Source organism: Ordospora colligata, assembly GCF_000803265.1.
Source record: "Ordospora colligata OC4 chromosome Unknown contig_04, whole genome shotgun sequence".
In the NCBI taxonomy this organism is placed as follows: domain Eukaryota; kingdom Fungi; phylum Microsporidia; family Ordosporidae; genus Ordospora; species Ordospora colligata.
In genome coordinates, this window is record NW_014575404.1 from 107,206 (window position 1) to 130,040 (window position 22,835).

At 39.8% G+C, this 22,835-nt stretch overlaps 20 protein-coding genes and 1 non-coding gene across 21 annotated transcripts; 6 read left to right on the forward strand and 15 right to left on the reverse strand.

The window, feature by feature from the left end:
• Positions 1–19: 19 nt before the first annotated feature.
• On the reverse strand, positions 20–1,936 carry M896_040890 (uncharacterized protein; the record flags this gene model as incomplete). Its single annotated transcript, XM_014708450.1, has 1 exon — positions 20–1,936. The coding sequence occupies one exon, from the start codon at positions 1,934–1,936 to the stop codon at positions 20–22; it is 1,917 nt and encodes a 638-aa protein (XP_014563936.1).
• Positions 1,937–2,010: 74 nt separating this feature from the next.
• On the reverse strand, positions 2,011–2,742 carry M896_040900 (ribosomal protein SA; the record flags this gene model as incomplete). Its single annotated transcript, XM_014708451.1, has 1 exon — positions 2,011–2,742. The coding sequence occupies one exon, from the start codon at positions 2,740–2,742 to the stop codon at positions 2,011–2,013; it is 732 nt and encodes a 243-aa protein (XP_014563937.1).
• Positions 2,743–3,369: 627 nt separating this feature from the next.
• Positions 3,370–4,203, reverse strand: M896_040920 (dimethyladenosine transferase; the record flags this gene model as incomplete). The annotated part of the gene is made up of 1 exon (XM_014708452.1): positions 3,370–4,203. One exon carries the CDS (start codon positions 4,201–4,203, stop codon positions 3,370–3,372), a length of 834 nt encoding a protein of 277 aa, XP_014563938.1.
• Positions 4,204–4,249: 46 nt separating this feature from the next.
• M896_040930 (uncharacterized protein) lies at positions 4,250–5,068 on the reverse strand (the record flags this gene model as incomplete). The annotated part of the gene is made up of 1 exon (XM_014708453.1): positions 4,250–5,068. One exon carries the CDS (start codon positions 5,066–5,068, stop codon positions 4,250–4,252), a length of 819 nt encoding a protein of 272 aa, XP_014563939.1.
• A 66-nt stretch (positions 5,069–5,134) lies between these two features.
• Positions 5,135–6,802, reverse strand: M896_040940 (MdlB-type ABC transporter; the record flags this gene model as incomplete). Its single annotated transcript, XM_014708454.1, has 1 exon — positions 5,135–6,802. One exon carries the CDS (start codon positions 6,800–6,802, stop codon positions 5,135–5,137), a length of 1,668 nt encoding a protein of 555 aa, XP_014563940.1.
• Positions 6,803–6,963: 161 nt separating this feature from the next.
• Positions 6,964–7,349, forward strand: M896_040950 (uncharacterized protein; the record flags this gene model as incomplete). The annotated part of the gene is made up of 2 exons (XM_014708455.1): positions 6,964–7,137; positions 7,173–7,349. 2 exons carry the CDS (start codon positions 6,964–6,966, stop codon positions 7,347–7,349), a joined length of 351 nt encoding a protein of 116 aa, XP_014563941.1.
• A 123-nt stretch (positions 7,350–7,472) lies between these two features.
• M896_040960 (E3 ubiquitin-protein ligase) lies at positions 7,473–9,755 on the forward strand (the record flags this gene model as incomplete). Its single annotated transcript, XM_014708456.1, has 1 exon — positions 7,473–9,755. One exon carries the CDS (start codon positions 7,473–7,475, stop codon positions 9,753–9,755), a length of 2,283 nt encoding a protein of 760 aa, XP_014563942.1.
• Positions 9,756–9,807: 52 nt separating this feature from the next.
• Positions 9,808–10,293, reverse strand: M896_040970 (uncharacterized protein; the record flags this gene model as incomplete). The annotated part of the gene is made up of 1 exon (XM_014708457.1): positions 9,808–10,293. One exon carries the CDS (start codon positions 10,291–10,293, stop codon positions 9,808–9,810), a length of 486 nt encoding a protein of 161 aa, XP_014563943.1.
• A 103-nt stretch (positions 10,294–10,396) lies between these two features.
• M896_040980 (putative RNA-binding protein) lies at positions 10,397–11,257 on the reverse strand (the record flags this gene model as incomplete). Its single annotated transcript, XM_014708458.1, has 1 exon — positions 10,397–11,257. The coding sequence occupies one exon, from the start codon at positions 11,255–11,257 to the stop codon at positions 10,397–10,399; it is 861 nt and encodes a 286-aa protein (XP_014563944.1).
• Positions 11,258–11,381: 124 nt separating this feature from the next.
• M896_040990 (uncharacterized protein) lies at positions 11,382–12,365 on the reverse strand (the record flags this gene model as incomplete). The annotated part of the gene is made up of 1 exon (XM_014708459.1): positions 11,382–12,365. One exon carries the CDS (start codon positions 12,363–12,365, stop codon positions 11,382–11,384), a length of 984 nt encoding a protein of 327 aa, XP_014563945.1.
• Positions 12,366–12,408: 43 nt separating this feature from the next.
• Positions 12,409–12,473, reverse strand: M896_041000. Its single transcript, XR_001377319.1, has one exon. It is a non-coding gene; the product is annotated as a putative SNORD46-like small nucleolar RNA (small nucleolar RNA).
• Positions 12,474–12,762: 289 nt separating this feature from the next.
• M896_041010 (uridine diphosphate-N-acetylglucosamine) lies at positions 12,763–13,731 on the reverse strand (the record flags this gene model as incomplete). The annotated part of the gene is made up of 1 exon (XM_014708460.1): positions 12,763–13,731. One exon carries the CDS (start codon positions 13,729–13,731, stop codon positions 12,763–12,765), a length of 969 nt encoding a protein of 322 aa, XP_014563946.1.
• A 41-nt stretch (positions 13,732–13,772) lies between these two features.
• On the forward strand, positions 13,773–14,015 carry M896_041020 (uncharacterized protein; the record flags this gene model as incomplete). Its single annotated transcript, XM_014708461.1, has 1 exon — positions 13,773–14,015. One exon carries the CDS (start codon positions 13,773–13,775, stop codon positions 14,013–14,015), a length of 243 nt encoding a protein of 80 aa, XP_014563947.1.
• Positions 14,016–14,073: 58 nt separating this feature from the next.
• On the reverse strand, positions 14,074–14,625 carry M896_041030 (uncharacterized protein; the record flags this gene model as incomplete). The annotated part of the gene is made up of 1 exon (XM_014708462.1): positions 14,074–14,625. One exon carries the CDS (start codon positions 14,623–14,625, stop codon positions 14,074–14,076), a length of 552 nt encoding a protein of 183 aa, XP_014563948.1.
• Positions 14,626–14,655: 30 nt separating this feature from the next.
• M896_041040 (lysyl-tRNA synthetase) lies at positions 14,656–16,197 on the forward strand (the record flags this gene model as incomplete). Its single annotated transcript, XM_014708463.1, has 1 exon — positions 14,656–16,197. One exon carries the CDS (start codon positions 14,656–14,658, stop codon positions 16,195–16,197), a length of 1,542 nt encoding a protein of 513 aa, XP_014563949.1.
• A 134-nt stretch (positions 16,198–16,331) lies between these two features.
• On the forward strand, positions 16,332–18,161 carry M896_041050 (X-prolyl aminopeptidase; the record flags this gene model as incomplete). Its single annotated transcript, XM_014708464.1, has 1 exon — positions 16,332–18,161. One exon carries the CDS (start codon positions 16,332–16,334, stop codon positions 18,159–18,161), a length of 1,830 nt encoding a protein of 609 aa, XP_014563950.1.
• A 188-nt stretch (positions 18,162–18,349) lies between these two features.
• Positions 18,350–19,087, reverse strand: M896_041060 (uncharacterized protein; the record flags this gene model as incomplete). Its single annotated transcript, XM_014708465.1, has 1 exon — positions 18,350–19,087. The coding sequence occupies one exon, from the start codon at positions 19,085–19,087 to the stop codon at positions 18,350–18,352; it is 738 nt and encodes a 245-aa protein (XP_014563951.1).
• A 212-nt stretch (positions 19,088–19,299) lies between these two features.
• On the reverse strand, positions 19,300–20,394 carry M896_041070 (putative methyltransferase; the record flags this gene model as incomplete). Its single annotated transcript, XM_014708466.1, has 1 exon — positions 19,300–20,394. The coding sequence occupies one exon, from the start codon at positions 20,392–20,394 to the stop codon at positions 19,300–19,302; it is 1,095 nt and encodes a 364-aa protein (XP_014563952.1).
• Positions 20,395–20,573: 179 nt separating this feature from the next.
• On the reverse strand, positions 20,574–21,089 carry M896_041080 (ubiquitin-conjugating enzyme E2; the record flags this gene model as incomplete). Its single annotated transcript, XM_014708467.1, has 1 exon — positions 20,574–21,089. The coding sequence occupies one exon, from the start codon at positions 21,087–21,089 to the stop codon at positions 20,574–20,576; it is 516 nt and encodes a 171-aa protein (XP_014563953.1).
• Positions 21,090–21,278: 189 nt separating this feature from the next.
• Positions 21,279–21,755, forward strand: M896_041090 (ribosomal protein S11; the record flags this gene model as incomplete). Its single annotated transcript, XM_014708468.1, has 1 exon — positions 21,279–21,755. The coding sequence occupies one exon, from the start codon at positions 21,279–21,281 to the stop codon at positions 21,753–21,755; it is 477 nt and encodes a 158-aa protein (XP_014563954.1).
• A 148-nt stretch (positions 21,756–21,903) lies between these two features.
• Positions 21,904–22,764, reverse strand: M896_041100 (putative lipase; the record flags this gene model as incomplete). The annotated part of the gene is made up of 1 exon (XM_014708469.1): positions 21,904–22,764. The coding sequence occupies one exon, from the start codon at positions 22,762–22,764 to the stop codon at positions 21,904–21,906; it is 861 nt and encodes a 286-aa protein (XP_014563955.1).
• Positions 22,765–22,835: the final 71 nt, after the last annotated feature.

Genomic DNA, 22,835 nt, shown 5'->3' on the forward strand with positions numbered 1-22,835 from the left:
GATACATATCAAATTGTAATCAATCAGTGTCTTCATCCCTATCACCCATATCCATTTCCATAATGTTTGTTTTGCTGTTTACATGGCCTCTATCCTTTCTACACCTCAAGATTCGTTGCATTTCACTTTCTGATACTCTGCCAAGAAGAGTTTCATATAGTGATTCAAGCCCATCTCTAGGCACTGCAATAAGCATACACAGGTCTTTCAGGTATCCAAGTCGAGGCACAGCCTCAACACATCCAATGCCCATCGCAAACTCAATAATGTCTGAGACATACTCCACAACATTTGCGGATTGTAATTCATCAAAAACCATTTGTACAACCTGATTATACAAAAAATGATATACTGAATATAAAACCTTCCCCACCAATACTCTGTAGTGCTTTCCCTTTATGGACATTTCAGATGCCTTGTCAAACTCATATCTTGCTATCTCAATCACTCTAATACTCCTTCCTTTCTCAACAAACCTTTCCTCCTTAATCCTGGCTCCAATTCTTATTCTACAGCTCCTGATATGCTCTTCAAAAGCCTCATTGAGATTCTCATCAATTCTACTACGGAATGTCTTCAACTTCCAAAACCTGTCTGCAAAGTACTTCTTACTCACAAGATACATGTACTTCAATATCTTCACAGCCTTCAGCTTCTCTTTGATCGATCCGTACACCACTCCTACAAACTCACCCATTCGTCTTGAGAAGTACTCCTCAAGATCATCCTTTCCAACCTCTCCATACAGTCTGTTGGCTCTCTCAAATGCAAAGCTCATCACATCCAGCAGCTGCTTAAATCCAAAAATAAGATCGTCGCTCATGCCAACTTCTGTGCCAAGAACAATATATGTGATCCTACATCTCTTCTTCTTTACAATCGCCTCGTAAATCTCATCAAACACACGCTTTTCGTTCTCAATCGCACATGTAACATATTGAGAAATAAGATCCTGCATGGCGCGCTCGCTATCAAACTTACTATCAATCTCCTCAATCACAGATCCAAGAACCTTTATGTTCTTACAGCATCCCTCAAGACTTAGCAAAAACATGCATGGACTCAATCCGTCAAGCCAATCACGAAGCCCTTTGTATAAAACATCCTCATACACTTTCTTGTGAATCACGCCGTATGCCTTTTTAGTGTTTGGGAATATCTCCTCAAGATTCCGGAAGTCATTTTCATACGTTTCTCTGGCCATGTCAACAAGACTTGTGAACATGTTGCCTTCACCCACATAAAAGTCAAGATCAAGCACATCCTCTTCATTGCATTTCATGCTAACTGGCTTTTTAAATAACTCAAAAGAATACAAATACACATTTATGAGCGAAATGCCTTTGTCCATTTCTTCCAGTGCATTGTATGCAGATCTCATGGCTGTCTTGTTATTGCTCTTTCTCCCTTCTTCAAACACTTCAAGCATCTTCTCCTCAACTACCTTATTGTACCTTAGAATCTCCTGGCTTCCTTCTCCTACATCTCCAATGTTAGCAAGCAAGAAGCATAGGAATCTCCAGTCTTGTTCATCATCGCTTGTGCAAAGTCCTTCAATAACAGAAAAGTTTCCCTTTCCAATCTCTACTGCATATTGCACAGCCCTTCTAATCTCTTTCAGGTTCAATATCTCTCTATTCCTCTCAAGAATCTCTCTCGATGTCCCAAGCGGCTCCATGCTCAATCCATTTATCTCTGCCACCAACTCATCAATCTTGTCTAATTTTACTCCTTCCTCAATCGATCTTATCTTCTGCCCAAGCCTTTCCCTCTTAAACAGCAACCCTTCACGGATTCCCTCTAGATCCTTCAGAACATCCACAAGGCCTTCACGTGTCTGCTTGAGGCTTTCTTCCTCAATAACAACCATTTCATCGACCAAGCTTTCCAAACTGAACGATCCTGCCCTCAGCTGACTCACATGGATACTTCTCATTCAGGGACTCTCTTAATAACAATTATACAATACTACAAAACAAAGTTAATTGGATGCTTTTAATACTAGAACAGTTAGAATCCATTCCACTCCTCAGGCATCCTTCCTGACATTGCATCGCTTCCACCTTGCATTGCACCTTCAGGCGCATCCACAAGATTCTGCTCCTCTGCAAGCTGCTCAAGCTCAACACTATCTCTAAAGAAAAACAGTTCCACCTCCTTCATGTCCCGATCAAGCTCAGCCCCTGTCTTCATATAATTAATCAGTCGCGAAAGAATAAAAAACCCTGTTCCTATTGCATTAGGCGACCTGTTGTTCATCGGAATCGCAACTTCAACCCCACGCAGAGAGTTGTCTGTGCTTGTAAATGCAATAATTGGCAGATTGCAGTGAAATGACTCTGCTATCGCCTGCTTATCTGCATATGCATCAGAAACGATCAGTATCCTTGGATTATACTTCCTCTTCACCACAGAGTTCGTAAACGATCCAGGAACAAATCTTCCCGTAATCGCTGTCGCACCTACAGCCTGGCAGAACTTCATCACAGGCTTCCTGCCAAACGCCTTTGTGGACAACACAGCAACATCGGACGGATAGCTCAAGCTGCAAAATACCCTTGCTGCAAGAATTAGCTTCTCCCACATCGCATTTATAGCAATGATCTTGATGTTGTCGCGTTCTCTTGTTCCATAAACATACCTATCGAAGTTCTCTGTTGCCTTCACTCCTCCAAGATGTCCGTGACTGCGTATCAACAGATCGACAAATGCCTCTGGAATCTTTATTTCAGCTTGTGCCATTTGAAGGGTGCAATTTTTTTCGATGTTATGGACCCATTTGAATATAACGTCTGTATAAACCTGAATGGAACAGATGCTTGTAATGCATAGAAATACCGAAATTCAATACAACATATTTGATTCAAATGCATTGAATCGTATATAATGAGCTTCTCATCAATTCAATATCAACAGTAGTGTTTGTTCATGTGCATGTAATTCATTAGTTTTCGCCCTTTGCGTTATGTTTATTATGGTGTAGTAATTGCAGTTGTTTGGTTTCAGCAAATAGGCTCCCGTAGCTCAGCTGGTTAGAGCGTGGTACTTATATGCTGAAAGGCTGTACAAAAGAATTGGGCATAACGCTAGGATATGCCAAGGCCGCGAGTTCGAATCTCGCCGGGAGCATTTTTTAACCTCATTAAATACCGGGGATTCAAAAACACGATCAATTATTCTTTTGTAACGTATACTCACACATAAACATTATCCCTGCATACAATCTTCTAGCTTATTTGTTTATTAATCTTGCACAGACCAAACTTCTCAATTTATTTTATCCAGATACAATCTCTAGACTCTTAGTATGAATATTTATTGTGTATACCAATGTCTCATTCATATCGTTAGCAAAGCAAACGTAGCTCTTCAGAAAAATATTCCCACTTTCCTAAACTCAAGCATTAGCGCAAGGAAATCCTCCACGTCCATCTTTGCTGCTCTGACTCCACACAACCCTGCCTTACTCAATACGCTTTCAAATACTTCATCTGGTGATGTATTTTCCATTCCTTCATTTCTCTTTATCATCGAAACGAGATTCGATGCCTTGAAGTTTGCCTTGAGCGTCTTGTTCTTCCTAAGAAAGCATATCTTCAGAAATCGGTCAAACTCTTCAAACTCAATCGGAGGTTTTGGTGTCTTTGGCTCAATCCTTACAAAACTCGACTCCACTTTTGGTGGCGGAACAAAGCTATTTTTAGACACTTTGATTACATGATCCACCTGTGCAAGCATCTGCACTCCAACAGACAATCTACAGTATGAAGAACTCCCAGGCCGTGCAACCAATCGCTCTGCAAACTCCCTCTGGAACATCACAAACGCACATTTGAAGTCATATCTCAGCAACTTGAATACAAATGGACTACTAATCTGATATGGAAGATTAGTAATGCACAAGTCAAAATGTGGAAAGTCATGCTTCAATGCATCTCCAACAAACAGCTGGAACTTCTGTGCCATCCCAGGAGTGGCATTCACCTTCTTCACAAGCTCAGCTGCAAGCCTGGGATCTATTTCATAACATATCACCTTCTTTGCCTTCTGAAGCAGCTTCATCGTAAGATTCCCAGTCCCTCCTCCAATCTCTAGCACTGTATCTGTGGGTTTAATCCTTGCTCTCTCAATCACCGTGTCAACCACTCCAAGATTCTTCAGTATGTGCTGTCCATGCTGCTTCTTGAACTTCGGATTCACCATTTCGAAGGCCTTACTCCAGTAAAAAAATCACTCAAAAACATTCATACTAACTTCCTTTAATAACCTCCCAGACACCGATCTCAGATTGCGTCTGCATATATATTTCTCCACCAGTCCTGATCATCCTTCTTATACTCACTGGCATCCTTATCATCCTCATCATCCGAAGATCCGCTATTGCATCTCCAATCACCATAAAGTCATCTCCAACCACATCCACCTTTGCTCCATCAATCCTCTGAACAAGTCTCCATTTATTCACATCGTACTTCAGCAAGCGTCCACTTCCACTAGCAACATACAAATACTCTCCGCACAAGGTCATCCCATCAATCCCATCAATCACCTTAATAACAGCTCTGCCATCACTCAGAATCTCTCCACTCGCTGTTGCACAGAGTATCATCGACTCATACACAGTAAAGTTCACAATAATGTTTCTATTCGTGCTCATATCATCATATCTTTCATCCTCAACACACTTCATGTCCTTAATAGACATCATATGCATCTTCCCTTGTTCACATAGCATGTAAAGCATACTTCCATCAACAACCGCCTTGACTACTCTTGAACCTCTTCCACTCATCTTGCATACAACTTCCCTGCAAACAACGTCAAAAACAAAAACTCTTGAACACCTAAACACCAGGTATATGTAATGCTCATAAGCAAACATTCTGTACATCTCACCATAAAATTCATACTCTTCCCTCTCAGATGGCACAAAAATCGTGTTTCTACTCGTCAGGCAATATAAAGTGCCCTGGTAAACAATAAAATCCTTACAATCACAATCCGCATTACATATACTCTTCAACTTCATCTCTACATTCTCCTCAAAAACACTCCCACTCAAATTCATAGCACAAGGGGTACTCTCATCTCCTCTCTTGCTAGGCTATAACTCTTATCAATAACAAACAATTCATCAGTGGCCCTCTGGCGATGTAAATCTATATATCCTGTCGAACTTCTCAAACACATCTGCATTCTGCATAATCATTATCACCGTCTTGTCTGCAAGGTTCTTCATGATCATGTCCACAAGATTTATCTCTGTTTCTTTATCAAGATGTGATGTCATCTGATCAAAAACATACACAGATGCATCCTTCACAACTGCTCGCATCAGGCTTACTCTTTGCTTCTGCCCACCACTCAGTCTCTTTCCACCCATTCCAACAAACGTGTCATATCCTTTCTCAAAACTCTGAAACATCTCATCAACTCCATACATCTTGCAATGCTCAACAATCTCTTCTCTGCCCATCTCAAGATTCCCGTCATTAATGTTGTTCATAACAGTGTCATCAAACAGTTGCAGCTCTTGTGGTGAATAAGATATCATTCTCCTCAATCCCTTCTTGCTAAGAGTCCTCAATTCCACCCCATCCACAAGAATACTTCCTGAATAATCGAAAAACCCCAGCAACGCCCTTGCAAACGACGTCTTACCACTTCCATTCCCCCCTGTAATTCCAATCTTCTCTCCCATCCGTATCTCCATATTCAATCCTTCAACAAGCTTCTTTCCATCAACACACACATTTGCATCAACTATCTGAATAGATGTCTCAAGACAATCCTTGTAGTATCCATACTCTTGCATGTCGGGCTTTTCCTCTTCGCTTCTCGTCTGTGCTATGTTCGTCAGGTTCATTAGTATCGATCCAAAGCTATTGCTGATCTCCACACAATATATCCTCAGCTGATTGCTCAGTGAAATCATTAGCATATAATCCTTAGACTTAATCTTGCTTGCCTCCCCCATTGCAAAGTACATCGTAATCGCAAACATCGCAACAGTAAATATGTTCTCTCCAACAAAGTTGCCCACCTGATGCCATCCCCAGAACATCTTTGCGTACTTAGTCAGCATCTCCATCGACCTGTGCAGATCATTCGCCTCTTCTTCCTCGTTGTTGTACGACTTGATTATATCGTGATTCATCAAGTTGTTATAAACCTTCCTTCTTGACAGATCAATCTCCCTGTTCAGCTTTGGCCGGATAATGCTTCTGTAGTAGTTCACAAAAAACACAGACACTCCATATATCACAGACACAATAATCATGAGCATCATATAATACCATTCAAGCTTCGATCCAATCTTCATCATTGTCATCGTTATGTAGCACACTCCTATGATAAAATACTTCACTATCGATTCAAGGACATCCCGTAGCGATCCCACCTTTCTGTTCATAAATGAAATCATGTTTCCAACTCCAAGGCGCTTGAAGTCCGGAAACGACATTGAGATGTGATCCCGGTATTGATCAACAATGTAAACCCTGCATATCGTCTCCACATAGCTAGACATAATCATTAACGACACAAGCCCAAATGCATACGATGTTAATGCAACAAGCACATATGCCTTAATGTTCTGATTGCTGTTTGAATGTGTGTCTTTTGTCTCATCCTGTATATCTGCTAGAATCTGCTGCACAGTAATGTCGCCATATGCAACAACTAGCATCAGCAACACCACTGGCAGTATCATAACCCTCACAACTGGAGATCCAAGAACATACTTGAGAACAACAGTTTTCATTACATACAGCCTTCCGGTGTTTTTTACGCTCTCCTTCATCACAGGGGATGATCTCCGTTACTTTTTATATCCAAACAACCAATGCGAGTGTGTACTAGCTGCCTATGCAGCAATTGCAAATCACAGACTGTTGGCACTCATTGCATCAAGTAAACGATTTGTAAACACCAAATGTTTGCATGTGCATCTGCTTAACCCCAATGGATATTGCACAATACATTCTGCTAAGAGGTGACTTGAAAGGATTCTCTACCGGCGCATTGATTGCACAGGCATGTCATTCAAGCGTGTGTTCTATAGAAACATATAGAAGATGTGCAGACACCGTCATGTATGTTGCTGATATTGGATCAATGAAAAAAATTATTTTAAGAGTAAGTGTAATGCTAATTTAACCAGTGTAATTTAGATCGAGCAAAGTGACATTGATGGAATACTAGAACATTTCTTGACACATAATATTGATCACACAGTGTGGATAGAACATCCTGAAAACATTACAACATGTATATCCACACGTCCATACAACAGGCACGAAATTAAACAGACAGTAGAGTATCTCAAGAGGTTTAGGCTGTTCAAATGAAGTGACTGCTGCAACTGCTTTCACTCCTTTTATGCTTGCAAGACAATTTAATTGACCTCCTTTTTGAAAATATGGAAAGGGAGAGCACAGTATATATTTAGACGTGTAGGATCCCTAAGGCACATGAGCTTACATCTTCAAGAGGAGTATAGACAGCAGCTTGTAAATGGATGCGAGAATGCTGTTTGTGGCGGAGTGTTTTGCAATGCAAAGCTTGAGGATGAGCTTGTGGAGAGAGTATCTGAAACACTATCTGAATATGGAGAATTGTTTCTATGTAAGAATATGGATAGAGTAGCTGATCGATATGTAGAGGATGATTTACTGAGAAAAAAGAGCAAGGTTCTGATTTTTTTCTTTTTTGTGTGTTTGAAGGTTGTAGGATCTAGGAAACATGTTCAGTTTGGAAGTAATAATGCAGGGGATAATGAGTTGTTGCTGGGTGTTTGTAAATGCTATGGAAAATGCAAGCATGAATCAAGTAAGATTAAATGCAAGCATGAACCAAATAGAATGATGTGCAATGTGATGGAAAGTGATGAAGAAGCAGATGATTATGGAGCTTCTGAAAAGGAGTGTTGTGATGAAGGAGCGTGCATGAACGAGTTTGGATGCATAAAAATAGACGAGATGATTGAAGAGGAGCTTTGTATACCTGAAGGAGCAGATCATTCGATTTGTGAGCTGCTTTCGAATAAAAATGCAGCTTCTGCTGAGGATATTTACCTTATTGGAGCTGTATTTCAATTGCTTGTTAGGAAGTATGAAGAAGCGCCTCAGTTTACGCTCGGAATGATTATTTTAAGAATGTATGGAATGTTTAACAAGCATTGGAAGCTTGGAAGCATAAATTACACGGTTTTATGCAACATTTTACAGAATATAAAATGTGTGTATGAAGAAATGGCGAAGGGAACGAGTTTGTGCGAAGGAATTGTGTGCAGTTATACAAACAAACACGCCAAGACAAAGAAAACAATGTGTGTGTATCCTCCAAGGCTTACAAGATCCGATCTTGCAATGCTGGTCAATGAAGTGTCTCATGGCTTGAACTCATCGGTAAGCACAGAATGCAGGGAAGACACAAGAATTAATGAGATGCTAAGTGTGCTGCGTGTGTTGTACTGCATAAATGAGGATTTTGAAGCCCTAAGTCATAAGAGATTTTATCTCTACGAGTTCTGTGAAAGGATGGATTTTCGTGAGGAATTCAAGCACCTGCGTGCGAAGTCCAAGAGTGCATTGGAATTTCCGTTTATTCTTCCTGTGCACATCAAAGCAGAACTTATTAAGTGTGAGAGCAATGATAGAATGAAGAGCTCACTGCAAGATTCGTTCTTCAAATCGCTTTTTGAAGGACACATAGATCCTTATCTGTTTGTTACAGTTGATAGGGAAACTGTATATAGAGACAGTATTGAGATTTTCAAGCATTTAAATCCTCAGGATGCAAGGAAGCAGCTTAGGACAACGTTTAGAAACGAAGAAGGAGTAGACTCTGGAGGTATACGCAAGGAATACTTCCAGCTGTTGAGTCATGAAATCCGAGAAGACAATAAGCTGTTTGAACATGTTGAAAACAAGATCTGGATCAAGGCTGGAGCAAAAGATATGTGCGAGTATGAGGCTGTTGGTAGGATTATTGCAATAGCACTCTACAACAACATTGTTCTGAGCATTCCTTTTCCCAGGCTTTTTTTCAAGAAGCTACTTGAAAAGAAACCAACGATTGAGGATCTTGAGGAGATATCTCCAGATGTTTCTATGTCTCTAAAGAAGCTGAGAATGCTCTCTAAGGAGGAAATTGACTTTCTCGATCTACGGTTTGTTTCGGAATACTACGAAGAAGGCAATGTTCTAATACACGCTCTTGTTGAGAATGGAGAAAACATAAGATTGACTGAGGATAACATAGGCTTATTTATAGAGAAATACTCTGAATTTTATACAGATGTTCTTGTAAGGCCGCAGTTTGAGGCACTGAAGAAAGGATTTTACTCTGTCATGGAGAAATGTAAGCTTGTATATCTGAATCCAAAGGAGCTTGAGAAGATAATGATGGGATCGAATGGGTTTGACATCAAAGAGATCCGGTCAGCAACCACATACTCTGGGTTTACTGAGGAGTCGCCGGTGATTGTGCACTTCTGGGAGATATTTGAAGCATTTGACAAGAAGAAGAGAAAAAAGCTTCTGCAGTTCATCACAGGTAATGATAGAATACCTGTCTCAGGGTCTGTATCACTAAAACTTGTGATTATGAGAAACGGTTGCGATACAGACAGGCTCCCATCTTCTCAGACATGTTTTAACACACTACTTCTTCCTGAATATTCATCTAAAGACAAATTAGAGAATAAGTTGGAAACTGCACTTGAGCTAACAGCAGGATTTTTCCTGCTTTGATAATAAATCGTTTGTTTATTGTAGTCTTTTATTATTTAAATGGTTTAGTAATCTATTGGAAGTAATGACGATTACCAAAACGTAAGCTGTTTAGGTCTTCGCTATCTGAATCATCACTGTTGATATAGAAGTTGGTTGCTAGTGCTGAATAAACACAGTTACTTACTTGAAACTCAACTGCATTCTTTGTGAATCGATGTAGTGTTTTCATATTATCTTCATTAGTAGTGATGCTTCCATGATCACATGCCTTAATGCCATTGAGATTCTTGTTCATCTTTATTAGTGCTTTAATGCCGCTGCATTTGCATCTTTTAAACTCATGAACCCAATCCTCGTGCTTATCCTCAGTGAAAGGCACACAAAACTCCAGTGTCTCATCTATTGCATCTCCTGCACACCCCGTCCACCAACAAAACGTTGTTTTATACACGTCTAGATCATTCACCACGCATAATTGATCCATTCGTTCATTCGCCATACAGCTATTTACTTCATCACCAACACTCAACTCATCACCAACACTCGAAAATTCCATCAATCTTATTTATTTACTACGCTTTGCATCTTCTGTTTTCACAGCTTGTTTAATAAATAACCTGTAATCAGTCTTCCAAGCATAGCTACCATTCATTCATGCTCTATTCATCTTCATCTGGTACAATGTACTTCTCAATCTCTTTTCTTCTCTTTGTTTCTTTGCATTTTCTTTCTTCTCTTCTTCTTGTTTCCTTCTTAGCTTCATCAGCCCCAACAAAGTACTCTCCAGTCTCCATTTCAATATCATCCTTCCTTCTTGGTTCACAGTCTGGCATTCCTCCAGACACTCGGCCTATCTTCTTCTTCATCTTACTGCCTCCGCTATTCCCCTTCTTTGTGGCTTGTGGAAGATACCTCTCCCAATCCTCACATTTCTTTCCATCCTCACCTTCAAGCTTCCTCTTCTCAATCAGTCTCTTGATCTTATATATCGGGTGAATGTTGTCCATACAGCTAATCACTATATCCTTCACTTCTTCAACCCCACGAAAGCTTCCCACTACACTCACTGTTTTCCCATGCACAAGCACATAGCATCCAGTCACCTTCTGTATGGCCTCCAACGTCATCTCCTTCGGCCCTATCAATCGATCGCGTCGTTTCTCAAAAACCTTCTCAGATCCTGCAAGATTCTTGATGTCAATCACCTCACAGAAATACTCGTCTTCAAGCACCTTCATCGCCTCCTCCACTCTAACACCACGCCCAACAAGCTTCACAAAATTCACTGCTTTTATAAATATAAACGGATCCCTTGTGTTTGCATTCGTCAGCACACTAATCACATTCCTTTCAAAATCAATTGTACAGCTTATCTTCTTCTTCTCAAGAGCCTTCACAATGTATTTCTCTGTCTGTTCAATGTACTTTATTCTATACTTTGGAAACATTACATCCTCAGAACTCACTTCCGTAAATTCATGCTTAAAATCGCTCTCCACAAATTTTACCTCATCTTCCATCTAGGGGTCCTTGCCTTTACTTACTTAGTTTTATTTCACATGCTCAACATTATCACTCTTATTCATATCATTCACACTTAATCAGTATCACATTCACTCAACCATTACACTCCCTACCACTCACTCATTTACACGCCATCTTCATTCGTCGCATCCCTTTCTTAAACATCCTGTTCATCATCCTGTACACTCCATTGCATTTCATCCCGTACACTTGCATTTCAAACTCATCACAGATCACAACCTCCTTTTCATCGTGCATTTCCATCACATTCATCATCCTTCGCACATACATCAAAAACATCGCCTTGAACTTCCTACTAATTCCAAGCTTGCTCATCTCGCTCAACATCCTGATTCCACTTCCAAAATCTCCATTCCTCATCAATCTAACAATCTTCCAAAACTTATCCCATTCCGTACTTACACAGTCCTCAGCTCCAAACACATCCTTCATCTTTCGCAACGCACTACGCGTGTATTTATCTGGATTCTTCAGCTCATTCAGCAAAAAATCACTGCTGAATTTCAAATATTTCACAAGACAGGGATACCTTACTGCAAGCATCACAAGCTCACTAAGGCTGCATTTACCAAAGTACTCTTCTGGTACATTCCTAAAAACCTCATCAATCACCTCCATCCGTCTATCATCTCCATTTAATCCTTCCCCATATCTTCTGTATCTGCATGATTGCTCTATAAGCGCTTGCATTGCCATCTTGCGATATTTGCTTTCAGATTTGCACACATGATAAAACACCGCATCATTGTCCTTGAAAAACCGTGAAAACACTCCAACATACCTAACTACAATGTCATTGATCATTCTGTCTGTAGAGTAAAACATGTGTAGAACATGCGTGTCTATCTCATCCACATGCTCACGAATCCTTTCAAGATGCTTCAATGCCAGAAGCTTCACCATCCTGTCTTTCGAATGCAAAAGTCCACACATCTTTCTTACTCCACACATCCTCACATCTCTCTCCTTTGCTCTCCTCACTAATCTTGCAATGTTAAACAGGCATATCTCTGCCTTGGCATAAGGAAGATCATTAGACACATCCACTGCAAGAATCTTCTTCAAATGTACATTCGGCCTCATCACGGGGATTCAATATCACTAACTAAAAATACATTACAATAAAACACTTTCAGAGTAACTATGACACATAATACTACTAAGTATACACAAACGTTCTCATCACAAAGTGTTGCAATGCCTCCTATCTCACACTCAGCTTACACCTCATGCTCAACTACAGAGACATCACAGGGGTTAAACTGAAAAAAATTCAAATCATTCACAATTCTTATGCAATTTATTCAATTACATGCATTAGACATTCATAGGCATTTTGTTTATTCTCATCATCCATTATCATATTGATTCATCTATTGTCACATTCTTCTGTAATAATACCATCAATTACTACATTCATTTATAGATGTTCCATCAATTGTCGCATTCATTCATACAAGATAAGGTCTGCAATGCTGTCTTATTCATTTTTCTCTTTCTCTTCTGTACTCTGTTTCTTTGATTTGGGCTCAATAATCTCTAGTCCTATTGATGCCACCACTCCTACAACACATGCAATCTGCATTCTGCTCACCGTGTGTCCAAATACAACCAACGAAACAAAAATAGACAACATCTTCCGAGTGACATTCACCATCGTCAGATTCAACGATCCATGCTTCTGCACCATCGAGTACACCACACTCTGTCCAATCACATTAAATGTCGAATGCAATAGTAGGTCAGTGCCCATCGCAGGTGCAGCCCTCACAAACTCAATAGTGTACCAAATGCTGTTATACTTCAACGCAAGTACAAGTGCAATTAAAAACCTAAACACATTCGTATAGTACATCATATCAAACGGTGATACCTTAAACTCTGCAAATGCATAGTCTTGCTGCGAGTTAATAAACCCATCAGCTGCTAGACTTAGAACAAGAATCATCCCTCCAAGCACACTCGTCCCGCTTCCACTACGCTTACTGCCATCAAGAAGCGAAAATAACACTACACATACAGAAACAAGACACAGAGACAGGCACTTTCTGTAGCTCATCCTTCGCCTATACACCAGGATATTTATCAATGCAATAGGCACAAGTTTGCATGACTTTGCTATCACAAGCGTAGGATAGCTAAGATACTTTAGAGACAGAATGCCAAGACTCAAAGACAGTATGCTCAAAAGTGCCAAACACACGTAGTTCAGCATCAAGCGCTTGCACATCTTTCCTCCATTCTTCCCCATATAATATCTCCTCATCATGTATCTCCCAAATAAGATTCCTCCGAAACTTTGAGGTAGTATAGGAAAGAGTATTGACTTGTATCTCCTGCCTGCGTATGTGCCTGTGGCTATTTTCTCTCCAAACACTCCAAATACAATGAAAAATGCATAGATACCTGCTGTGTGTAGTGCAAGACTAGCGTATCTGTTCAATGCCATTTCCAGGGACTCGCTACAAATGCAAACAAATCGGCCTGCCCATGGTGTTTAAAGCGCTTCTTGAGCTGCCTTGTGAATCTCCAGAGCTGGTTTCTATCGCAATATGTAATGAAGATGCCGAAGTCAATAAGGCGAATGTAGAGTATTCACATCATGACAATCATATTGTGATAAACTTGTCTGCACATAGAGCAAAGGACCTCAGTAGGGCGATCAATGCAATTCTTTCTAGGTTCAGATTGTGCACTGAAACCGTTGAAATGTGCAAATCTCTTCAGAAATAAACTAGCAGTTATTATTGATAAGTATTATTTATTCCTGGATAATTTAGTTCAGAATCCTTTATGGATTAATGGAGTACTGGTTTATGTCATTGTACAGAGCCATGTCAAGACGTGCGATTTCATCAGCACTGACACCAGAGTTAATTCCAGTATCAACAGGAACAATCTCAAAGTCAGCCTTTATTTCAAGACCTCCCTTCGTACATGTAATAATGGGTAATCTTTTCTTCTTTGCAATTCCTTCTGTTATCTGATATGAATTGCTTGCCAAGATGTACCACTTCTTCTTGTTTGCATTCTGTATTAATTCTTGTATGCAATCAAATGAGGACTCTGTTTGTTCATGTCCACAGTTCATCACTTCAATATACCTACAGAAGTCGTTCCTATCTGTCTTTCTTAACTTTTGATATGCTTTGTATGCGCATTTTGTAACGCCAAGTCTTGGTTGGCTCTTAAATATGTCTGTGATGTGCTTTAGCCTGAGCATTGACCTGTTAATTTCTGCAATGAACTGCTCCTCAACTATCAAACGGAATGGCTCTTTGTATCCTGCATTTTTCAAGGCCTTAACGATTTTCTTGTTGCTTTTGTGTGTCTTTCTATGCATAAGGGTAAAACGTCAAGACAATGTGACCCCATGGCTAATCATGAAGATAAAGGCGTAGAGCTTTCTGAAGAGGAATTTTATGTACAGAGATCAGGTGCAATCAAGACAGAGATTTGTAATGGTAACGAAATGTATCCTCACAAGTTTGAAGTGAGTCACAACTTTAGGGAGATACTTGAAATGGCAGGTAAAGAATCAACATCATTTGTGGGAACTGAAGTTGTGAAGTCAGCAGGAAGGATTATGAGCATACGCATGCATTCGAAATTTTGCTTTTTTTATGTAGTCTCTGGAGGTGAGTCAATGCAGCTTGTTGCTGATATCAAGGATCAAGGTACAAAACGAAGCAATGTTGCAAGATTTGTAAAGAGAGGCGATGTCATTGGATTTGTGGGGAATCCTGGAAAGACAAAGACATTGGAGCAGTCTGTGTTTGTGAGTGACCTTGATATTCTTTCACCATGCATGCGAACGATTCCTACCGAGCACTTTGGATTGAAAGATGCAGAAACAATATACAGGAAAAGGCACATTGATCTTTTGATGAACAAAGAGTCGAGGGAAAGGTTTGAAATGAGGACAAGGATAGTAAAGTATGTGCGGACGTTTTTAGATGCCAGGGGATTTCTTGAGGTTGAGACACCGATGATGAACCTGATTCCTGGGGGAGCAGCAGCAAAGCCATTTATTACACACCACAACGAATTGAAGCTTGATCTATATATGAGAGTTTCTCCCGAGCTGTATCTCAAGAAGCTTGTGATTGGAGGGCTTGATAGAGTATATGAGATGGGCAAGCAGTTCAGAAATGAAGGAATTGACCTGACGCATAATCCTGAATTTACATCATGCGAGTTTTACATGGCATATGCGGACTACAACGACACTATGGAAATGACTGAGGAGATGCTTTCTGGACTGGTTCATGAACTATTTGGAACTGATGTGATAAGATATGAGCCTAAGAAACGTGGAGAGGAAGTAAAGCCTGTTGAAATTTCATTTAGTAGGCCATTTAGAAGAATAAGTATTCTTGAAGAACTTAATGAAAAGCTTGGATTGCAGATTACTGGAGAGAATCTTGAAGACAAGGAAACACTTGAGAAGCTTCTAGAAGTGTGTGTTAAGGAGAACGTTGTAGTTGAGAAGCCACAGACACTTGCAAGGGTTCTTGACAAGCTTATTGGGCATGTGATTGAGCCTCAGTGTGTGAGTCCGACATTTATCAAAGATTATCCAGTGGTGATGTCTCCGCTTGCAAAGAGGCATAGATCTAAAGCTGGTCTTACTGAGCGCTTTGAGCTTTTTATCAACAGCAAGGAGATCTGCAACGCATATACAGAGCTCAATAATCCGTTTGAGCAGAGAGAAAGATTTGTGCAGCAGGCAAATGACCAAAATGCTGGAGACGAGGAGGCAATGATGCTTGATGAGGATTTTTGCAATGCTCTTGAGTATGGCTTACCGCCCACTGGAGGATGGGGACTTGGAGTTGATCGCTTGGTGATGTACCTGACGAATGCAGCTAACATAAAGGATGTTATTTTTTTCCCTGCAATGAAGCCTGAGTAATTGGTAATGCGTGAGTCCTAGTATTGTGCAAGATAAAGAAGCATTGATTGTTTGTATCTGTTTTAATAAATGACTAGGTAATGCGATGTGTTTTTGTTGATGAGAAGACTTTAACTTTGAATCCCTGGATGGGCATGGAAGCAAGAACTGAATTACCAAAGCACAATGGAAGCATAAGTGCACAGGATGGAGAATGTGACAATGGTATATTTGAGTTAATGACAGAGATTGGTGTGTCTGTGTATCTTAATTTTACATCTGATGAACATCTGAATGAATACATAGGGAAGGGAGATGAGAGAATCAGGTTCTTGACTGGATTTTCTGGATCAAATGGAATTGCAGTGACATGCAAGAGTTCGGTGCTGTATACAGACTCAAGGTATTACATACAAGCCATGAATGAAATGAAAGCTTATAAACTGAAGAGGATGGGAGAGGACGAGAGAATTGAAGAATACATTGAGTCTATGTGTGAAAACAAGCGGGTGGGTGTGTGTGCAAAGCTTATAAGTTCTAAGATGTATGATGATCTTGAGAAAAAGCTTACAAAGAAAGGAGTGAAGCTTATGAACGTTGATGTTGATTTGGTTGATTGTTTATGGAATAACAGACCATCCAGGATATTCAATGAAGTGTATAGCATTGAAGACAAGATGATTTGTGAGTATCAGATGCAGCTAGTGAAGATGTGCAATAATGAAGATTATAAAAGAAAGCTTGAACATGAAATTAGTGAGAAAAGTACAAGTGTTGTTGGAATGACATATAAATTGAAGTTGCAGAAGATACAAGATATTATTGGAGGGAAGACGCTTGTTATAACTGATCTTGATACGATTGCATGGGTGTTTAATCTGAGAGGATCTGACATAATGTATAACCCGGTTTTTTATTCGTATTGCTTGATTTCTGCAGATATTGTGAAACTGTTTGTGAATTGGAAGCTTGATATTGATGATGTTGAAGTTCATCCATACGATAGGTTTGAAGAGCATGCTCGACGTGTTGATGGGGAAGTGCTTGTGTCTGGAAGATGTAATGTATATGTACGAAGTATGTTTGAGAATGTTGAGTATACAGGAAGCATAAGACAACTCCAGTCAATCAAGACTGATGTAGAGATTGCAGGATTTTACCTGGCGTATACTTATGATGGAATAGCTCTTACAAGGCTATTTGAGTGGATAGACGAGAATCTTGATGAAGGTATAACAGAAGAGAAGGTTGCAGATAAACTAGATGAGATAAAAAAGGAGTTTGGTGGATATGTGCAGCCGAGCTTTGGTACGATTGTTGGGGGAGGACCTAACGGAGCGATTGTGCATCACAAAGCTGGATCCAAGGTGCTTCATAGGAGTGAACTTATCTTGATTGATAGCGGATCTCAATATGTATTTGGAACAACAGATACAACAAGAACAATGCATTTTGGAGTGCCTAATAGTGAACAGAAAAGAAATTATACACTTGTTCTGAAGGGACAGCTGAGAGCAATGCAGATGAGGTTCAAGGCCAGTATGCCTGCATCATCACTTGACACCTTGTCTAGAATGGACCTAATGAAGGAAGGACTGGATTATGGTCACGCGACGGGACATGGAGTTGGACATTTCTTGTGTGTGCATGAATCGCCACCCAGCATATCAAGTAATAGCAATGAGACATTGATTCCAGGAATGGTTTTTTCTATTGAGCCAGGATACTACAAGGAAGGGGAATATGGAATAAGAATTGAGAATCTAGTAAGTATAACTGGTGCTGATAGTGGATTTAACGATGTTACAAATCTTACACTTGTTCCATATCAGCTCAAGATGATTGACATGTGCCTGATTAATGATGAAGAAATTGAACATCTGAATAAAATCAACCTCAGAATTAGAGAATCATTAGAGCCTTTCATGATTGGTTTACCAGGCCACAAATTCTTGATTGAAAACACAATGCCTATTCAAAAATAGTAAGGCTGGTTTATGTGCAGATAATAATCTGAGGTAATAGTTGATATGCTTGCGCATTGATATAAGTAAAAGTATGCTTATAAACAGTTTTCTAGATGTATTTTCTAAAGATTTATTTGACAAGTGTTTGTGTGCTTTATGGAGCAAACTTCATTCGCATACAATTAACCGAGTGCTGTATAGATTACTCATACCTCATACATGGGCGGATCGATCAGATCATACAGCAGATTGATGTTCTTTTTGCACAGTGGACATGTGTCCTTTAGATCAAGCCATTCATCAATGCACTCCTGGTGGAAATGATGCCCACACGGCAGCAGCTTCAGCTTAGTGCCTGGCACGTAGTTATCAAAACATATGGTGCAATGATAAGTGTCGTCTGACAGGTCGTTTTGGTCCTTGTACAATATCTCCTGTAACTTTGGCTTGATAAATGTTATCAAAAACAACAGCAGCATAATTGCAAGCAGCGGCGCTATGAATGCCACGAATCCAAGTGTGATGAATACTGCAGACGTGTAGTACAGCAGTGGGTTTGTCACATTACAGTTCTTGCACTCCTGCAGCCATCCAAACCCAATTAAGTACCAAAATAACAGTAGAATCTCTGTAAAGTTCGACAGCAGATTAGCATCCGCATCCTCCCTGTACTCCGGTATCCTGTTTATTCTGAAAAACGCTAGATTCTTCGATAAAAAGATCCCAAATCTGGCAATCGTCATTACCACATACACCAACAAGAAAAATTTCAGAGGCATTTCACATGTCTCATGTCTGGTGAGTGCCAGCACTGTTAACCCAGTAGATATCTTCATAAAACTAAGTCCCGCCTCCATTAGTATGAATGCCTTCAGAAACCTAAGTGCACTCATTCTTTCATGGAATTGAGGATTTGTAGGGCTTCCCTCTTCCCTCACATCCATCCTGTGTCCAACTAATTTTCTTTTTATTTTTTTCAAAGGGGCTTTCTACTCCCGATTGGTTCATTGCAAAACCCTTCGTATAAATGAAAGCTCTAGCATTTATAGATGTGTATTTGTCGAGTGCCTACCACATTGCAATAACACAATTAACAAGGTATAGTCTACCTGTTCCAAATATATATGTATCTTCAAACACCTGATGGTATTTAATATCAATCTGTAAATCCAGCTCGCAAAATCTCACATGAAACTTCAAGCTTGTACATGCTTTTTGATGGAGATACCTTTCTTACAATCCTCAGCAAATCTTTTGATATTTGTAGGCCAATCGTCTTGAAAATATATTTTTCAACATCCTCGTCGTTTCTACTGAAGAAGTAGCAATGTACAAGAGCACTAGTGTTCCATGTACTAATTCGTTTAAGGTATTCCAGACTATGCTCAGGAAGATTCAAGAAAAAGTGATCAACCTTTCTTCCTTCAACTACACTCAGAAACTCATCAGCACTAAGGTTGAATACCTCAATATTGCTACTGTTGAGTTTATTGGTTTTTATTGATGCATTCATGCATTCAATAGCATGTGGATTCAGATCATTTGCATATACCTTACATCCGTTCTTAAGCGCCCTCAAAGATACTGGTCCAACCCCACAGAAAAGATCACAAACAGTCTCTCCAGGCATAAACATCTTCAGTATCTCGAGCCTTTCATTCTGCAGCTTAGAGCACCAATAAACATTCTTGTAGTCAATGCAAAATAGAACTCCTCCTTCCCTGTGTACAGTTTGTAGATTGGGTTCTCCTCCTATGACTTCAAGATCAAAAGACCTGAACTCGTTTGATATGTTTCCAATTTTGGTTATCACTGTCATTCCAGTCTTTTCATGAATGACTTTTCCAATTGTATGTCTATGGTTCATCTGCTGTTCATCTAAGTTCAGGTGTGCAATGTTTCCCACTATCTCAAATGACGAAGGCACTTGGACACCAGCAGGAAGCAGCTTTTCAAGTACCTCGGTGTATGTGAAGTAGTTGTAGTTTAATTCAATCTCTATCCATATGTATTTGCATTCAGTTTCTTCTGTTTTACATTTATCATCCTCAACCAGCATTAGAATATCACAGTCAACGATTGTCAGCACTTTGAAGCATGAATACTGCTTTTTGGTGTGAATAGCAAACGGGATTCTTGCTATTCTCCGAGCGTTATTTCTATGTTTATAAATCATTTCAGAAGCTTCAGAGCTGCTGATTGCAAGTGCCAGTGACCTAATAACCGATCTTATTGATTCATTTTGATTCATCAACGTGCAGTAGGGTTGCTTCACTTGCAAAGAGTCGTGCATTCAAAAATGCATACCAAATACTAATCATAAAAACAGATAAATATTTATTTTAGACTTAATTTGATATTGATAGAGCTATTTGTATGATTAGTTTGAGTAAATGTATTACCGGATATTTTTAAATCAATATACTCAGTCTAGTCATCATTCATTTCCAGTGTCATTGCTGTAAGCTTTATGACTTCTCTTTTGTACTCTTTCTCATTTTCTCTAAATTGCCTTGCTGCATCTACGTTTGCTGGACTTTCACAGTTTGGAGACGTTAGGAGCGTTATGATACTGATTATAATGCTCTCTGGTGTCCTCACTGGAAGCCATCTGTCGCCAAGAGATTCATAGCCATATTTGTCCTCTCCTGCATCGTGGAGAATCGATATGCAAACATTCCCATTTTCATCTATATTTGGATGCCACATTCTTGAACAGAAGCGAAACGTGGGTGGTGAGTCTGGATAGTTTGCAGGAAAGAGCATCACCGCCTTGAATATCCCATTTTCATATGGTGTCTTTCTTGGCCCAAAAATTAGCACCTCCCATGTGTATATGTTTTCGTCTACAAGCCCCACGCTGTAGTACTCGTTGGGACTTTCTTGGATCCGCTTGTAGTCTTTCAGAAGGATGCCCGTTGAGAAGTGTCCTTTGCCTGCTGCCATGTTGTTTTCTGGGTTTGAAACCCGGTGATTTATATATCAATCCGATGCACAATCGAAACCTCCATCATTTTGTGTTGTATGAGCACTGTCTAAGCGAGTTAATGCATGAACTGAAGATGAAGTAATGCAGTAAATGCAATTGGCCTGTGTGGAGAACCAAAATATTTTGTCAAAATTTGCACCCTACAAATGGCAGACCTTGAAAAATCGCTAAAGATTTTTCCTCGACAGACTGGAGTGTATGTAAATCCGTATGGCTCTGACAATGAAAAGACGGTTAGGAAGGTTCGTGCGGAAGTATGTGGATACAAGGCGCCTGAGACTGCACTCACAAGGAATTACATTGACAAGAAATGTCCATTTACAGGAGATGTCAATGTCCATGGAAGGATTATCAGGGCTGTGGTTAAGAAAATGAAGGCCGAGAAGACAATAGTGGTGGTGGTGAACTATCTGCACTACAGCAAGAAATATAAGAGGTATAGCAGACGACACACTAATCTGTCGGTGCACATGTCACCATGCTTTGAGGGGATGATAAGTGTTGGAGACAGTGTGATTTGTGGTGAGACCAGGCCACTTTCGAAGACAAAGTCATATGTGGTTCTTGGATGTATCAAGAAGTCTACGCCACAGAAGGAATTTAAGCTCCTTGAGAGTATCTAATAAAATATTTTATTGCGCTCTATATGCTTTTGAACATATTGAATGATTCTATAGCACATGTTTTTCAGAATCCAAATGCAAGCAAACCAAACCACTCTTAAATAAGCATAACACTGATCTGTTTGATTCTTAGCTACTTTCTATGCTATTAAACATAGACACAGCGTTTTGCATGGATGTTGGTCAATACAATATCTTCAAAAGATGTAAGCTTGCTTTTGATAACATCGATCGGATGATACAACACACTATTCCATCCATGGCTGTGTATACAGAATGTAGTACCAAGATGGCACTTTGTCTGAATTCTATATCCAAACACTCCGCATGGACCATACGCTCTGTTGCATTTACCTTTGAACACTGCATCATTACACATTCCAACATGGATGATGCTCTGATTTGTACTCTTCTCCACTTCAATACCAAGGATCTTTGCTATGTATGCATCCCCAGGCGAAGAAAAAACTATTGCAGGGAGATTAAGTATAGCTGCTGCAAGAGATGCAATTGTACCACCCATTGAGTGCCCAGTAAGAGTCAAGTTCATTCCAGGATACATATTTGCAACAGCTTGCACTATTTGAAGTGCATCTGCAAGATATCCGATTCTTTCCAGGTCCTTAAGCTTCTGCTTCTCACATTCATGTGTGCTACATATTGAGTACAGCACCTTATCAATAAGTTTGTCTGCTTTTGATGTTCGTCCTGTTTCTATTCCCATGAATATCGGACTTGTTCCCTTGAATGCCACAACCACACCAGTGCCATGTGCAAATGCCTTTGCACGTAATCTATTGCTACCATATCCAAATGAAGCTAACTCATTGTTCATGCTGCTTTTTGAATATGTGTTTGCAGCCATGTCTGCAAATGCAAGCAGATCCAGTCTACTTATGAAACTAAGCTTAAAACCTGAATGATTATTGTACTGAATATCATACAGTATGGATCTTGCGGTGGATACACCGAATGCTGCCATGCAAACGGGCACAATGAATAATCGCATGTGATCTATATCAAACAAAAGAAACACACCACATAAATAGTTTCAGTAACTGCTTCCCATTACATGATGTG